Consider the following 18,039-nt stretch of genomic DNA (forward strand, 5'->3'; position numbering starts at 1 on the left):
GGAAGTGTAGTCGAGGTAGCTGTGGAAATCGGTGGGCTTATAATGAGTATTAGCAGACAGCCTATCCCCAGAAATAAAGACAGAGAAGTCGAGGAAGGGAAGGGAAGTGTCGGAGATGGACCATGTGAAGGTAAGAGGCGGGTGGAAATTGGAAGCAAAGTTCTTATTTCAGGTTTCCAACATCCGCAGTATTTTGTTTTCCTTCTGATCAGTAGTTCAGCCCTCTGAGTTACTAGTACAGTAACATAACCACAATGCCGTACACCTATTTGATCATCTGCGTCTGTACATCTTACAACATTCAATCCTGCTCTCAACTAGATACCTGTCCAGCTGTTTTTTTTTAACAGGAGTTAGCAGTCACAGTGTTAACTGTCTATTGCATTAATCTGTTGGTGTTGATGCTCTTTGAACTTCCACTCCCAGCAACATGATTGCTAATTTTGTAATTCCATCTGTTAGTTCTGCCATCATCATTTAACTTAAATGATCCCTTTGTATCCACATTAGCTCTGCCTTTCAGTATTTTAAAGACCTAGGTCATGCTACTGTCCATTTTTGCTCCAAATCATTGTCAAATTACCTGTTCCTGGAAATTACGCGTGTTTAAATGGTGGGTGCGGTAAGGAAGACAGGACTTGTGTTTATGATCTTTCACGGCTTCATGACACAAGGTGCTTTACAGCCAATTAAGTACATTGGAAGTGTAGAGACTATTGTTATGTAGGAAACGCAGCAGTCAATTTATGCACAGCAGGCTCCCCACAGCGCGCTGTCCATTTATCATCACCGCTCTCTCCTGTTGCAAAGCCGGTTTCAGCCCCGTTAGCTGATGTGCAACTCACCCTATGAGCCTCAACTTTCTTGAAAAGGAATGAGATCTTTATAAAACACCTCCTGAAATCACCGCTTCCAAATTCATGCCAACTAGCCCTGAGGCCTTCATGTTGTTCACTGATGAACACTAGCAGCATTGTACAGAAGGTTCTCAGCCACTGCCCCTGGCTGAAGTTAGATTTACTGAGTCCTGTGAACGTGGGAGCAGGAGGAGGCCATTCAGCCCCTCGAGCCTGCTCCGTCATTCAATAAGATCATGGCTGATCTTCTACCTCAACTCCACTTTCCCGTACTATCCCTTGGAACATAATCAAATAAGAAAGGGAGATGATAAACTTGAGGATAGAACTAAAATGATACTGCTTACATTCAGAAAACACGTTATCATGTTGAAACATCTCAAAGCACTTCCCAGACAATGAATGGCTTAGAAATGCAGAAACCGTTGTTATGTCGACAAATGAGGCAACCATCCTGCACCAACAACATCCCAAAAACAACAAAGAAATGGACGAGTAGTTAATGTTTTTGGGGAATATTAGTTGAGGAGGAAATGTTGCCCCAGTCATGCATTAGTTTAATGCATAGTGGAAACTGGACAGAGTATAAGATAAGGCTAAGCTAGAGTGGAAGTAAAGGCTGGGGGAGAAGATTTTGTCCAACTCTCGATCAGCAAAGCAATTAAATGGGAAACATCTCTTCAGCCACTATCAACATTTCCTTGAGTTTTGAGCCTCAATCCAGTATTGTGGATTTCCTTTATTCCAGAACCAATCCAGCCGAAATCACAAGATTGACCAGGCTAGGTGGGTTAAGTAGCCTTTTCTCATTCCAGTTCTCTTTCGTCAACGATAGAGGTCCAAGGTTGCAAACTTTTTAAAAAGCTGAAAATAAGCTACTCTTTCACACTTTACTCGTGTGGCCCAATTACATTCCCATATCTTTGCTGTGGTGTTCTTGGAGTGAATGTACAACACAATGTATATCCCTCTTGATAATGGTGTGGGGGTGGAAACAACCCTCTGAGCAGAACATAATGCTATTGCAACACCCCGACCACCCTGTACTTTCTGTCTGACACGAATGTAAGTGTAGGTCTGGTCAGATGACACAAAGATAGATCGGAAGGGGAGTTGTCAAGAGGTCATAATAAGTCTACAAAGGGATATAGATAGGTTAAGTGAGTGGGTAAAAATTTGGCAGATGAAGTATAGTGTAGGAAAACATGAACTTGTCCATTTTTCCTGCCAAAATGGACAAGCAGAGTATTATGGAAAGAGATTGCAGAACTCTGCAGTACGGAGGGATCTGGGTGTCCTGGTACATGAATCACAAAAGGTTAATATGCAGATACAGCAGGTGATTAGGAAGGCAAATGGAATGATGTTGTTTTTTGCAAGGGGAATAGAATATAAAAGTAAGGAAGTTTGGCTATAGTCGTAAAGGGCCTTAGTGAGACCACATCTGGAGTAGTGTGTACAGTTTTGGTCTCCTTACTTAAGGTAGGATAAAATTGCATTAGAAGTAGTTCAGGGAAGGGTTCCTCGGCTGGTTCCTGGGATTGAGAGGTTTGTCTTATGAGGTCTAATCAGAGAGGTCTAATGGTCTCCCATTTAAGACGGAGATGATGAGGAACTTTTTCTCAGAGGGTTGTAAGTCTGTGGAATTCACTTCCTCAAAGAGCAGTGCAGGCTGGGTCATTGCATACATTCAAGGCTGAGTTAGATAGGTTCTTGATAGACAAGGGAGTCAAGGGTTATGGGGGACAGACAGGAAAGTGGAGTTCAGGCCACATTCAGATCAGCCAGCATCTCATCAAATGGTGGAGCAGGCTCAAGGGCTGAATGGCCTCCTCCTGCTCTTAGTTTGTATGTTCATATGTTCGTATGGTCCGATACTGGAGGGACCCTTGGATGTCTTGATAGATCTCCAAGCAGAAGGGTTTGGAATGGGTCCAGAGGAGAGTTGAGATGAATTTCCAGTTTGAAGCATCTCAGATATCAAGACAGAACCAGGACTTGAGATTTTAGAGAAGCATTGGCTTAGGTGTGACTTGATCGAGGTTTATAAAATGACAAAGGGAGTAGGTTGTATTTGAATTGACAGTTTTCATCTGAGTAGGTCAGGGAGGGCCAGGGGTCACAATGTTGTGTTGTACAAGACCAGATCTAGGTTAGATGTCAAGAGAGGGTTTTTTTCCCAGAGAATAATGGGCCTCTGGAAGAGACTGCCAATTCAGGAGGTGAACGCTGATTCAATGAATTCCTTCAAGTGAGATCCAGACATGTTTCTGGTTGGGCCTGTGTTTACCCTTCATAAAACCCAGGCCCAGAACAATTTCCTGGATTTGTTTTGATCGCATAAGGGGGTGGGGGAAGGGTCAGAGAGGAATTTCCAAGATTTAGTTTCCCCAAATTGACCTGGGTTTTGTCTGATTTCGTTTTTTTTTGCCTTTCCCAGGAGCTCACATGGTTTTAGGGTGGCAAGCGGAGTCTAGCGGTTGTGATACGCAAGGCATTGTATTTGTGTGGGATGGGCTGGATGGACCCCACAGTGTCTATTCCTGCCTTCATTGTTCGTAGGATATCGTAAGCATTGAGACCTAGAAGTGCCATCCTTTCTATGGATCGGCACATTTGTGTTCAAAAGATCCATAGGCTTCTTCATTTACAATACTACAGGTCTTGAGTTGGCACTACGAGGGCACTTGTGCCATCCTGAGATACGTACTCAAGAAGGCTGTACCCTACAGACCCCTGTATCCCATATGGGAGGTGCCCGGGTTCAGTGATTTCTGTCTGCCTGCTGAGACCCCCTAGAGTTGCATTCTGAGCAGTGTGTAAACGGCGATCTTTACCATTGGGTGGTGGTTTGACATCTGCGTCCCCTTGTTGGTTCGAGCTTTCAGATTGTCCTGACTCTGTGAGATAAAAAGAGATGTGTGATCAGCACTGGGAGATTCTCATTGTCTTTCGTTCAACCAAACATTGAGGTGCTCAACACCAGTGCGGCCTACCCAGAGGAGACGGTGACCTCTAACCCCAGGCAGTAGCCGCATGATTATCACCAACGCCCAAAGTTGTCAGTCAGGCCCACAAGTAGTCTAGAAAGATTGGTCATCTTCCCAAATACATTCATCCACTCAAACAATATGTGAAATGAGAAAAGGTCAACTGCCCATTAAGCCTGTTACTTTCCCTGAACCATGCTGTCATAGGCTTTCCCAAGAGAGGCTAGTAACTATGGAAACAACTCCATGGAAGGAAAACAATGAAAAATATTTATTCTGATCCCCAGGGACAATTGAATGAAATTTCCAAGACATCTATTTAACCTTACAACCTATTTTTCAAACCTGATCTGTTACATTCCACTGATGACAGCCCTCTGGTCACAGTGTTCGAAGAATACTTAAATCATCTATGCCTGTGCTTATCTCCAAATCTTAAATCCCTTTCACTTCCTTACTTATTGCAAGGGTTAAAATAAAACAAAGGATTCCTATCTCTCCCTCAGTGGGAGGATGGACAAACCAAGCTCTCAGGCATCTCTAAAGCCACCACTCTTGGGGCTTCATCATCAGAGATGACCTTCCGCAGGCCCAGCACTCCCGTTTATTTTTCTTTTCCCTTCTCCCACTCAAATGGGGCTGCACTCATCCTAAAAAAATAAATAATTACATGAATTTGAATGTCAACCTGGGCCAGGAATAAAAATTGGATTTGAAAGGACATCAAAGCACAAAAAAATAGTGGAGAATGCCGGGAGTCAATCCTATGGGATGAAGTAGCAGGCCAAAGCTTCAAAATCAGGTGATGCCCCTAATCAATAGGCCAGCAATATGGACTGAGCTTAGGCAGTAGTTACAGCACAGGAACAGGCCATTTGGCCCAACAGGTCCATGCCGAGTTTTCAGTACTTTGTATAGAAACCCATCTGTGTATATGTTAGTCTGGTGTAAACCTGTCACGTTTCAGATGGTTCAAATCAATCTTACAGAAAAGAGTTAAAAAGTCCTGACTTGAAGCTTGAAATTTACAATTAACGCAGTTACAATTACCCTCTAACTGACCTCTTGAATTCATACCCAGTAACTATTATCCTGTTGAGGTTACTTTCCACAGAGAGTATCTAAGCAGGGGGTGAAAGGGACAGGCCATGTTAACAGCCAGGCATTAGAACCTTGCTCCAGACTACCTTTGAGCAATGCCACGGGAGATCAACTTATAATGCTTTTTTTAAACTGCACGGGGTAGAGATTTTTTTCCCCCAAATGTTCTGTAGGATAGGCCCAGCAAGGCTTTAAGTCCTGGCTCTAAAGTCTGTTGTCTGCATTCTTTATTTTGTAAATCAAAACATGTGCTTATATATAAATAAAATGCGCTATTTGCCCCTTCGGGCATGACTGGTATTTATGCTTTATCATTCGGCAAGCAGTGGAGCCTTATGTGCATTGGGCAGCTAGGAAATTTTAGAGACATTTCCTTAGTCCCCTAAAAATGTAAAGAAAAAAGAGACACTGATTAATGTGCCTGTTGGTTTAACTTATTGCAGATGTTGTTGGTTGTAGACAGTAAATGAAAGGGCCTCATTTTTCATTTACCCTTTCCCCTTAGTGATAATTCCTACTTTTAAGTTAAGTTTACATTGCTTTCTCTGTTTACAGGATGTCAAAATGATCTACTCTCATACCCTCGTGAACTAGACCAGTAGGCTTGGGGATGATGTCACAGGGGGTAGAGTTCAGCTTTGGAGTCAATGAGGCCATCCTAATACCCAGCATGCTCAGCTGCAAATGGAAAGAGCAGATGATTCTCTCGTCTGGCAATGAAATCCAGCACCATCCTTGGGCACCTGCACACCAAGCTGCTGGGAAGACCACGTAACTAGTTTCTGTTTGCCTGATATGAAGTAATCGTTGCTCCCCATAGAGGCACAACACACTTCTCAAAGCGGAGGCACAGGTTGGCAAGACTCAGGTCTGCACAGTTGGCGTGGGATCCTTGCTACTGGAGCTCATATTAAGGCCACCTGTTAAATTACAGGGCCACTTCTGCCAGGGGCCTTTGTGCAAGACCCTACTGCTCCAAGTGCTGTGGAACCCAGCTCATTTGCACATCACATGGTGGACTCCACAGCATCTCCGGCAACACACAGGTAATTGTTCAAACATCACAAGTCACAACGTCCCTCTCTGGCCCTGTCAGCTCTCCAGAGACTGAGACTGAGGAGTGGAGAGAAAGATCAAGGCCCCAAATGGAAGAATGCACCGGTCCTGGGATAATGGTCGCTGACGGCGGCGTTTGTATTCGGAGACTGGTTGAGATATGATAGAGGTGCACAAGATTATGACTGGTTTAGATAAGACAGACGAATCAAAGCTGTTCCCATTAGCTGCTTGTTCAAGGACTAAGGGACACAGATTTAAGGCTTTGGGCAAGAGATGCAGCGGGAATGCGACGAAGACATTTTTACACAGCGAATGGTAATGACCTGGAACTCGATGCCTACGAGGGTGGTAGAAGATGATTAATCATTTCAAAAGGAAATTAGATGGGCACTTGAGGGAAATAATCTTGTAGGGCTACGCGGATAGAGTGGGGAATGGGACTGACTGGATTGTTCTACAGAGAGCTGGGGTGGACTCGATGGGTCGAATGGCCTCCTTCGGTGCTGTAATGACTGTGACTGGTGTTATTGCTTCTTCCATACGATCAATGGGAAAACCATCTCCGTTCCAGTAGCCTTGCTCCAACCTTCCACCCCTCACCCCTGTCTCCTCTTCCCACCCCTGCCCCTGGCCCCCTCCCCACTCTTACAAAGGCAAGGTTGCTGGCCAGGGCAGAGATTCACATCTCGCTGTGAACCACGTAGCCAGGTTACATGCAGTTACATTGATAACAGAAAGCAGTATTCGAAGAAGCAGCATCATATTAATGCAAGTGGGCTCCAACGATCACAAAATGTCCCAGCGAGAGCGATGAGAGAATTGAAAGCCATAGGATTGAAGAACGATACAGGCAATTGAGGCTCAAACACTCCACAGATTGACAGATCGGAACCAGGCAGAGAGTAAAACAACTTGCATTGATATAGCACCTTTAATGAAGTAAAACATCCCAAAGTGCTTCACAGGAGCAATTATCAAACAAATTATGACACTGCGCCACATAAGGAGATAAGGTGCTAGAGACTCTGAGGGGAGCGATGAATGGAGAATGGTCCTTCTTAAGTCTCCACTGCAGACTTTGTGCAATAATGTATCGTTGCCCCATCACTGGCCATAGTGGAAGCCATGTCCTGTGGTAATGAGTCACCAAAATAATCCCAGGTTTGATTACCGGCTGTGCTGAATTGGATGAGCTTAGCTGGGCAGCAGTTGGCCACAGTGATGGAGGCACAGCAGCTGATGTTCCCCAGAGTTGAATAGCCTGCTCACACTCTGCCTGAACTCACACTTGAAGAAGTGTCACTTGGACAAGATAGCGAGAGGGGAGGGAATGGCGACACGGAGAGCTGCTGGAAGCTGTGAAGTTACACCCCAAGCACGAGCCGGCACCTTCGGCGAGTATAAAAAGGCTCTGTGATTTCCCACAATTGGTGCTATTGAGGGGGGAGGAAGAGAAGAAAAAGCACATTCCGAGAATTATTAATGGCCAATTCCCGTGAGTGCGCTCAAAGGAGGAGCTCGCTGTTCATAGTTACACCCGCAACAGAACGGGACGTCCTGTGTTGAAGGCTGCGGCCTATATACTCGGCCTGTCAGCTGGGCCTGTATGCCTGGCACACAGCAACAGTTTACAGCTGGACAGAAGTACGGCTGGGGGTGGGGGGCGGGGAGGGGCGGTTGGTGGCTGGCGTAGGAAGGCCCGGACAGGAATTTACCCGCTGATATATACAAATTGTCTGGACTACCAGCCAGCAAAAACCAATTACTGATTAGAAAAACAGCACCATTCTGCATTTCAGCAACACTTGTCCAGGATCAGTTTTGTCGTTCAGATCACGCCTGACCTAAGCTTTTTACAATTCCCATGTCATCACCTATATCAGGTTATATAATAGTCAGTCCCACTGTGAGTAATTTGACACAGAATTGGACTTGATCATTGCAAGTCAACGGCAAAAATATCTGCAAAACTTTTCTGAAGCACATTTTTCTTATAGACTTTTGGAAAATATTTTCCAAAATGTAATCGGCAGCCAGTTTTTGCTTGGCTTTTCCCAAAGGAATCCACAGTTCAAGCCTGACATTTTATGTAAAAGGGGATACTTTGTGGAGAGGGTGGGGGAGATGCATGTAAGAGGAATTTAAGGATGTTGTTCAATTAACAATGGACATGGGAGAAAAGTGTTTTATTTATTTTTATTTAGAGATACAGCACTGAAACAGGCCCTTTAGCCCACTGAGTCTGTGCCGACCAACAACCACCCATTTATACTAACCCTACAGTAATCCCATATTCCCCTACCACCTACCTACACTAGGGGCAATTTACAACGGCCAATTTACTTATCAACCTGCAAGTCTTTGGCTGTGGGAGGAAACCGGAGCACCCGGCGAAAACCCACGCGGTCACAGGGAGAACTTACAAACTCCGGTACCCAGAATCGAACCCGGGTCCCTGGAGCTGCGAGGCTGCGGTGCTAACCACTGTGCCGCCCCTTGTGCTTCCTCTTTCTTGGCTAGAACATCTTATCTGCCATGGCTCAGTATATAGCATTCTCGCTCAAGTCCCACTCCAGAAACATGAGCACAAAATCCAGGCTGACATTCCCAGTGCTGTACTGAGGGAGTGCTGCACTGTCAGGGATGCCGTCTTTTAGATGCGACATTAAACCAAGATCTCCTCCGCTCTCTCAGGTGCATAGAAAAGACCCCATGGCGCTATTTGAAGAGCAGGGGAGTTCTCCCCGGTATCCTGGCTAATATTAATCCCTTAGCCAGCATCACTAAAACAAATTACCCAGTCATTAACACATTACTGTTTGTGGGAGCTTGCTGTGCGCATATTGGCTGCCGCATTATCCTACATTACAAGTGACTGCACTTCAAAACAATTTCATTGGCTGTAAAGTACTTTGTAAAGTACCCTTCCTGTCTTTAATAACTCTATGACTATCATATCAGTCTAATCAGTGCTTCTCTACACTTCCTTGTTTGTTTCCTTCTGAGCTCAGAGATAGAAAGACTTTACATTTATATAGCACCTTTCACAACCTCAGAATGTCCCAAACTATTTTACAGCCAATGATGTATTTTTGAAGCGTAGTCACTGTCGTAATGCAGAAAGTGCAGCAGCCAATTTGCACACAGCAAGCTCCCTCAAACAGCAATGTGATAATGATCAGCTAATCTGTTTTAATGATGTTGATTGAGTGACAAATACTGCCCAGAATTTCCCTGCTCTTCTTTGAAATAGCACCATGGGATCTTTTACGGCCACCTGAGCGCGCAGACAGGGCCTCAGTATAACGTCTCACCCAAAAGCCGGCACCTCTGACAGTACAGAACTCCCTCAGTACTGCCAGCCTACATTTCCGCGCTCAAGTCACTGAGTACGACTGACATCTCACACAACCTTTCTCCTCTTTGCATCCTCAACATTTTGAAATCAACTTTCATTGTCCTCCCCAACTCTAACCCAATCTTTCCCTGCACCTCAAAAGTGTACACCTCCTCAACTCCCTTAGTCTTCTCATCCTCCCACAACATGCAGGCTCAACCATTATTTCATGACTTCATTAGTCTTTTCTCGTCCTCCTCTTCTTAGTGTTGGTCATGTCTTGCACTATGGACCTTGATTAGTCACCTAGGTCTCTCAATAAAAAAAGTATTAAGCTTTTGAGGGAAATTTACTGCTCAACATAGCACTGTACCCAGAGACACATTTGATTCTTTAACCGAGTAGAGTTGTGATGCCACCATTGACTTTGGTGTCCGTATATTATAAGGTTAGCCATGATATCCTAGCTCTCCAGTCACCTGACCATTATCTGACGGGTGTATATTCCAACTCACACCAAGTCCCATCACCCTCTGTGCTCTCTGACCTACATTGTTTCCAGGTACAGTATCGCCTCAATTTCTAAATTCTCATTCTTGTTTTCAAGTCCCACCACGGCCTCACCCCTCTATATCTCTGTAATCTCCTCCAGCCCCACAACACTCCGAGATCTCTGTGTTCCTCCAATTCCGGCCTCTTGAGCATCCACGATTTTATCACTCCACCATTGGTGGCCGTGCCTTCAGCTGCTAAGGTCCTAAGATCTGGAATTCCCTCCCTAAACACGAGCCTCCTCCCACCCCTCTTCATCTCACACTATCAGCAAAACCTTCTATTTCTTTCTCCCTCATGTGTTTAACTAGCTCAAATGCATCTACGCTATTCATCCCAACTACTCCATGTGATAATGACCTCCACATTCTCACCACTCTCGGGATAGTGAAGTTTCTTCTGAATTCCTTATTGGATTTATTAGTGACCATCATATATTTATGGGCCCTAGTTCTGATCTCACCCACAAGTGGAAACATCTTCAAGTCTACCCTATCAAACCCTTTCACAATCTTAAAGAGCTAAATACAACTTATCGTCTCTCAAACACTGTTGCGCAGCAAGAACTCAGTACAAGCACCTAGAACTTGCCTAAAGCTCTCCCATTAGTGCGAGAGGAAGAGGTGTAATTATATAACCACAGCACTTCTTGTTTGAAGGCCTGTAATTTGACTTTTTCCTTGTGTGCCTGTACACCTGATTATCCTCTCTGTCCACACTCAATAAAGCTGCCGTTATGAGACAGACAAAGAAAGGGTATTGTGCTTTGATTGATTAACTCATCGTGTATAAACGTTTATAATGACTCGTAAAACACCAAATGACTATTAATCATAAACATTAAGGCCGCAAAGAAGACTTTGATTAATGAAAGTTCCCTGAATACCTCAGGCAAACATTATTGACTTACAGGAGCTCTGTGCATTAATGAGCATAAAACACAAAATATTTAGCACACTCGGAGTCCAGTAGATTCCTTCTAGGTAGTTGGATTTTTTTTTTTTACAAATTGAGAGATGACAGTGCTAGGAACGGAATGCCATTCGTTGTGAGTTCAAAGCCCACCAGGTAATGCGAATTAATTAATTTCAACCAATCTGGTCATTATTGGACAGCACCAGGAAAAATGGCCTGAAAGTTGCTGGACTGTTATTACAAAAACCCAACTGGTTCACTACTGCCCTTCATGGAAGGGAACCTGCCAGGCCTACCCATTCTGACCCATATGTGACTCGAGTTCACACGATATAATTGGCTCTTAATTCCCTCTGAATTAGCATAGCGCATTGTCCGGGCAACTAAGGATGGTTAACAAATGAAGCCTTGCCGGTGTTGCCCACAGCTTGAGAACATAATATGAGCAGGAGTAGGCCATTCGGCCCCTCCGTCCTGCTCCGCCATTCAATAAGCTGATGACTGATCGACTATCTCAACTCCACTTTCCTGCACTATCCCCATATCCTTTGATTCCTTTAGTGCCCAAACTCTTATTGATCTCAACCTTGAATATACTCATTGAGTGAAGATCCACAGTTCTCTGGGGTACAGAATTCTAAAGGTTCACAACCCTCTGAATGAAGAAATTTCTTCTCATCTCAGTCCTAAGTGGCTGACTCCTTACCCTGACCCCTTGTTCTAGGCTCTCCAACCCAGGGCAAGCAGTCTCTTAGCATCTACCCTGTCAAGCCCTCTCAGAATGTTATACTTTTCAATGAGATCACCTCTTATTCTTCGAAATTCCAGGGAATATAGGCCCATTCAACTCAAAAAATTCAAATCATAAATAAAGTAGCTCAACAAGTATTTCTAAGTCAGACACAGCATGAATTAATTGCAGGGTAAAATTCCTTCTTCACTGCCCCGATAACCACTCCTACGTTAGGTATTTAATTGGTTCGAAACAGACGAGTGCTCTCTCTACATTGTCTCATTATTCACTCAGAGTAGTCATAGCACAGGTCAGATGTACAGTAAAGCTCCCTCTCGTCTACTCTTTTCCAGTAAATACATCCAGCTTGAGTAACATGGGTGAGAAGCAGAGTAAAGCTACTTCCACACTCTCCAACGAAGAACCCGCTGTTCAAATCTGGCACCAGCCACATGCGGAATAACACTCCTATTCTTCTCTACCACATCCCAGATCGGGTATGGCAGAGATTAGATTAGAGTCAAGCTCCATCTGCTCCAGAAACACCAATATTCTCAGGTCAGGTAAAGTACAGAATAATACTCTCCTGGGTTACGTACAACAGAGAATAGATGTACTCCCTTTACACAGCCCTCAAAAGATGTTTTAACCTAAAAGACTGAGAAAATAACTTTTTTTTAAAAAACGATTTGCATTAATATAGCTCCTTTCACAACCTCAAAACGTCCCAAAGTGATTTACAGCCAATGAAATACTTTATGTAGAAAACACAGCAGCCAATTTGTGCACAGCATGCTCCCAACAACAGCAAAGTGACAAAGACCAGATAATCTGTTCAGTGATGTAGGGTGAAGGAAAAATATTGGCTCAGACTTCTTCATTGCACTGTGCCATGGGATTCTTGACAGCCCCCTGAGAGGGCAGGGATTACCTCTGTTTAACATCTCATCCAAAGGACCACAACTCTCTCAGGACAGCACTGGGCATGCCAGCTTAGATTACGTTCTCTTCTGGTTGGAGTGAGACTTGAACCCGCAATCCTATGCATCAGGAGCAAGAGTGCTACCCACTAAACCACAGCTAAAACTTAACAAGGGATTAAAAAAAAGACAACATTTGCAACCCGCCAAACTATAATTAAAAATGACAGACTTGTAGTGGTGTCATAGCATTAATGCCACCATCTCCAAGCTCAGTGTAAATAAAGACTATTTTAAGAGTGCTGAATTGCTGATATGACTACTTATATCTTTCAAAAAGTTTCTTTTATGTCTCTGCCTGTTGTACAAACTTTAATCTCTGATAAAGCCTCTCCTTTTAAAGGAGAAGATTTTATCTTTTCCCTCGATGGAATTCACTGCTGATTGAAAGCCCATGTGCTGGAGTTTTTGGTCCAGTGTTGCTGGTCCCTGGTGAGCTCTGTTTCATTTGATGACTGTCCCCAAAGATTGCAGAATCCGAGATATTTCCTTCGATATAATTTGACCTCACTGCGGCTTGAAACCAACAGAGTGCTCAGGTCAGGCAGTGTTTGAAAATGAAAAAAATAAAACCAGGAGAGCGTGACATTCTGAGTGGAATCATTCTTCAGTTCCGAAGACGGGCCTCCCACCTAAAGTGACAGCTCTGTGAATTTTTATTTCGGGAAGGTGATGGATCTGCTGTGTATTTCCAGCAGTTTTTTTTTTTAAATGTCCACACTTCCATCATTTAGAGGCTTGTCTTTCGATTTTTTTTAACCTGAAGCTGCTGTATTTTATCTGACACGTTGCCTGCTTGCATGTTATGAACATAATTTACTGTTAAAGGCCACACCTTGATTCATTCTCCCCGAACCCTAAGCGTTGTGTTGCAACCTGCAATACGCCTTAATGCCAGGCGTCATCTTTACTGCGTCCATGACGAAAGCCTTTCTAAAAATACCTGCAGCAAACAAGCAGGCCTAAAGCATCAACTGAGCCTTCCCTAAATGTGCAGAAGTGGTTCAGAAGCTCCACGTTGCTGATTACATAATGTTTTACTGAGCCAACTAGAGGGCAGCTTTACTCGCTGGGTGGGAATCCAACAGGATTGGGCGTCCTGTCATTTCAAAACCTCACCCGCTATCTATCAACTTCAACGGGGAGTAAAATTGGGCAAAGTGTCAAACCAACGTCGCCCCCCCCCCCCCCCCAATCCCATCAGTCTCCTGATGGGCAAGTTCAGTTAAAGTTGCTCCCCCGAGTTCAGTTTCCAGGAGGTCTGTTAACTGATTAACTGATAGCAACCAAGCTGCTGGAAGGTGTAAAACACTGAGTCTCAGTGACCCAAGAGAATTAACTAGAGGTTCCTGCTCTTGATCGTGCTCCACTGACTCCTGCTATAAAGTGCATTGGCATCAATGTCAAGTGGAGGCATTCTTGGGTTGGGCTGTGATGCTCTTGATGGTCAGATTGCCAGCCATTGTCTAGGCTTACACATATAGAAGAAATACTTGGCTAAAATATTTGAGGGTAATCACACCTCAAGGGAGAGAGGACAGAAAATTAGAAAAGAAAAGGAGTAAATGGTGTCTGTCGTCCTACCGTCTCTTAAGCTTGACCTTCAGGTGCAGTGTGGGGCAGCTCTAATTTTAAGGTTGGACCCCCTTATTCTGAACTTAGAGGAAATAGTTTCTCTCTATCTACCCTACCAACTGCTTAGATCATCCTGAGCACTTCAGTTCGATCACTCCTTCATTTCCAAACTCGAGTTAATACAAGCCTAGTCTATGCAACTTGTTCTCATAATTTAACCCTTTTAGCCCAGTCTCATTCTGGTAAATCAGCACTGCGTTCACTCCAGTATATCCTTCCTAAGCTGAGGTGTGCAGAACTGAATCTACTTACTCTATATTCTTCCAGTCATTTCCCCCGGATTATACTTAAGCGTTGGACCTTTTTTTAATACTGAGCTATCCCTAGTAAATACAGTGGTGATTAATACTCAATACTACATAACACATTTAACATTAACAGCAGTGGAACCCAACATTGTCAATGTTTCTTCCCACTTGTGTGGTGCAGGTCAGATAACAAAAGAATGTCTACCTCATCATGCCTGTAAACTGAGCCCTAACGAATAAGCAATCCCAGATGCTAATCATGCAGCAATTATCCTAAAATATTTTAAGGCCCTCGTAGACCTCTCCCAACACACAGAAGCCAAATGAAAGAACTCATGGCTGCAGATGCACCAACTAAATGCCGAGGCTGGTTAAATTTGTTTCTTCCTCGCATCACTAGGCTATGACCTGTTCAATCTCTTTTGTATTTTGGAATAGTGTTAAATATTCCTGGAGTTGATGCTTATGACGCTAATCAGCATCTGCTACAGTTCCCTCGCAAGTGAGTGGAATCTTAAAACAACTGCCCAAAACTCGCAGTGTCCTGTTAAAACAACACCCGGCACATCCCACGTTCCCCAAATATCGAACAGCGCAGCGCAGTGAATCGGGTGGATTTCTGTCCAGGCTGTCAGGGCAATCTGCCCAGGTGGTACTTTACACCCCCAAGGGGAGCAGGAGTGGGGGGGGGGGGGGGGGGGGGGAAGAGTCATTTCTGCTTTGTGGGGGGAGGGGGTGGTCATGTAAAGTAGATGATGTCGCATTGGCCACTGGTTATAATCTCTTCCGAAATTGATCAAAGTTAACATTACCCTCAAGTAGTACAGACAAAAAGGTCTACCCCGCTGATTTTATAAGACAGGCAATGGAAAAGCCAACAAGGGACATTTTCAGTGGGTTAGGATGGAGGGAGAGAGAAGGAATTCCTAACCCAACACCAGGATTATAACAGCATCCTTGGTTGCGGGAGTTGTATGTTCAGAGTTGGTTGTGGTTGTTGGAGGTCAATCATCTGAGCTCCAGGACATCACTGCAGGAGTTCCTCAGGGTAGTGTCCTAGGCCCAACCATCTTCAGCTGCTTCATCAATGACCTTCCTTCAATCATAAGGTCAGAAGTGTGGATGTTCGCTGATGATTGCACAATGTTCAGCACCATTCGTGACTCCTCAGATACTGAAGCTGTCCGTGTAGAAACGCAGCAAGACTTGGACAATATCCAGGCTTGGGCCAATAAGTGGCAAAGTAACATTCGTGCCCACACAAGTGTCAGGCAATGACCATCTCCAACAAGAGAGAATCTAACCTTCGCCCCTTGACATTCAATGGCATTACCGTCACCGAATCCCCCACTATCAACATCCTAGGGGTTACTATTGACCAGTAACTGAACTGGAGTAGCCATATATAAATACCGTGGCGACAAGAGCAGGTCAGAGGCTAGGAATCCTGAGGCGAGTAACTCACCTCCTGACTCCCCAAAGCCTGTCCACCATCTACAAGGCACAAGTCAAGAGTGTGATGGAATACTCTCCACTTGCCTGGATGGGTGCAGCTCCAACAACACTCAAGAAGCTCAACACCATCCAGGACAAAGCAGCCCGCTTGATTGGCACCCCATCCACAAACATTCACTCACTCCACCACCGACGCAGAGTGGCAGCAGTGTGTACCATCCACAAGATGCACTACAGCAACACACCAAGGCTCTTTAGAGAGCACCTTCCAAACCCGCGACCTCTACCAACTAGAAGGACAAGGGCAGCAAATGCATGGGAACACCACCACCTGCAAGTTCCCCTCCAAGTCACACACCATCCTGACTTGGAACTATATCGCCGTTCCTTCACTGTCGCTGGGTCAAAATCCTGGAACCCCCTTCTTAACAGTACTGTGGGTGTACCTACCCCACACGGACTATAGCGGTTCAAGAAGGCAGCTCACCACCACCTTCTCAAGGGCAATTAAGGATGGGCAATAAATGCTGGCCTGGCCAGCGATGCCCACATCCCATGAATGAATTTAAAAAAAGTTGATGGCTCTCAGTTGACGTGCTACTGCTTTAGTCTGTTATTCACATGGGCAGAAGGGAAAGGGACAAATTTTCTCTCCCTGACTCTCGTAAACTTCAAGAACAGATTAAACAAACTAGGATCGTATGCTTTGGAATTTAGAAGGTTAAAGGAGTGATTTGATTGATGTTTTCAAGATATTAAGAGGAACAGATAGGGTAGATAGAGAGAAACTATTTCTGGTAACTGAAGAGTCTGGGACTAGGGGGCGTGGCCTAAAAATTAGAGCCAGACCTCTGAGGAGTGAAATTAAGAAACACTTCTTCATGCAAAGGATGGTAGCAGTTTTGAACTTCCTTCCACAAATGGGAATTGATGCTAGATCAATTGTTAATTTTGAATCTGGGATTGATAGATTTTTGTTAACCAAAGGTTTTGATGGACATGGGCCAAAGGAGGATATATGGCGTTCGGTAGAAGATCAGTCTTGATCTCACTGAATGGTGGAACAGGCACGCCGGGCTGAATGGCCTCCTCCTGTGAGTCGGGTGCAATAAAGCAACATGAGCAAACTATTAAAGGAAAATGTGTGAGTAGCCAATATTGCTTGCGTTGTGGGACAGCAGGAGTCAATTAACATTGAAACACAGGAGGCAGCTCCATTTCCCGCACTCAGTAAGTTGTACGTCTTTTAATACGTTCAAACAAATGCTCCCACCTCTTCACCCAAAGCCTCAACAGTCACGCGTTCACTACCCACTCCTCCATTTAAGCAGAGCTGCCAACCCTCCAGGATTGCCCTGGAGTGTCCAGGGATTAAAGATTAATATCCCGAGCACTAGCAACACACGGGAAACACATCAAAGAAGCATTAAAAAAAATTATGTTTTTTAATTTTCTTTCAACACTTTTGCTAGTTAGTTGTCACAGTATTGGGCATAAAAAAGGTTGTTTAATTCGGCGGGGCAGCTCGAGGCAGAAAGTCATGTGATGAAACCAAAGGAATACGTCCAATAAGACTGTATTTAAGTTCCTTACAAGTGGTTGCAGAATAGGAGTATCTAAAGCCAGTTTTATATTCTCATACAGTACTCAAACAGAAACGCAGGACTCCCATATTTCACCACCCTTAACTCCAGCTTACTCTAACTCACTCACAAGAGAGGGAGAAGAGGAATCAACCTCCTTCAGTCTAGTTTTAAGTGACGAACCAAAGACTTGTGACACCAATGAAAATCTCAATCCCCTGTGTGGTCAAGTCACCGAAGGGTGGAAAGGACATCTGCCATGTAAGTTATTCCTAGATGAAGAGAAAGAGTTTCCATTCAACATGAGTGTCCAGTGCTGATCTCTCTTTTTTTGTTATTACAAAGGTGTCCAGGGAAACACTAAAACAATCTGGCCAGTGTTGCTCTGCACTTGCAGCCTCTTACTGTTTCCTCAAGCCTTAATACAGGCGTTCAAAATCATGAAGGGTTTTGATAGTTTTAAGGAGAAACTATTTCCACTGGTGGGAGGATCAGTAAGCAGAGGACACAGATTTAAAGTAATTGGCAAAAGGACCAGAGACGACACGAGGAAATACTTTTTTGCCAGCGCGTTATGATCTGGAATGCACTGCC

The 18,039-nt window shown here is 44.4% G+C and overlaps 1 protein-coding gene across 7 annotated transcripts in view; it reads right to left on the reverse strand.

Moving 5' to 3' along the window:
- Positions 1–18,039, reverse strand: part of nfixb (nuclear factor I/Xb) — a 342,103-nt gene that overhangs the window by 99,540 nt on the left and 224,524 nt on the right. For all 7 annotated transcript variants that reach the window (XM_068021133.1, XM_068021132.1, XM_068021135.1 and 4 more), the window contains one exon: positions 3,695–3,757. In XM_068021133.1, coding sequence (XP_067877234.1) covers positions 3,695–3,757 — 63 coding nt within the window. The remainder of the gene's footprint in view (positions 1–3,694; positions 3,758–18,039) is intronic.

The sequence above is a fragment of the Heterodontus francisci genome, chromosome 43, assembly GCF_036365525.1.
Source record: "Heterodontus francisci isolate sHetFra1 chromosome 43, sHetFra1.hap1, whole genome shotgun sequence".
Lineage (NCBI taxonomy): Eukaryota > Metazoa > Chordata > Chondrichthyes > Heterodontiformes > Heterodontidae > Heterodontus > Heterodontus francisci.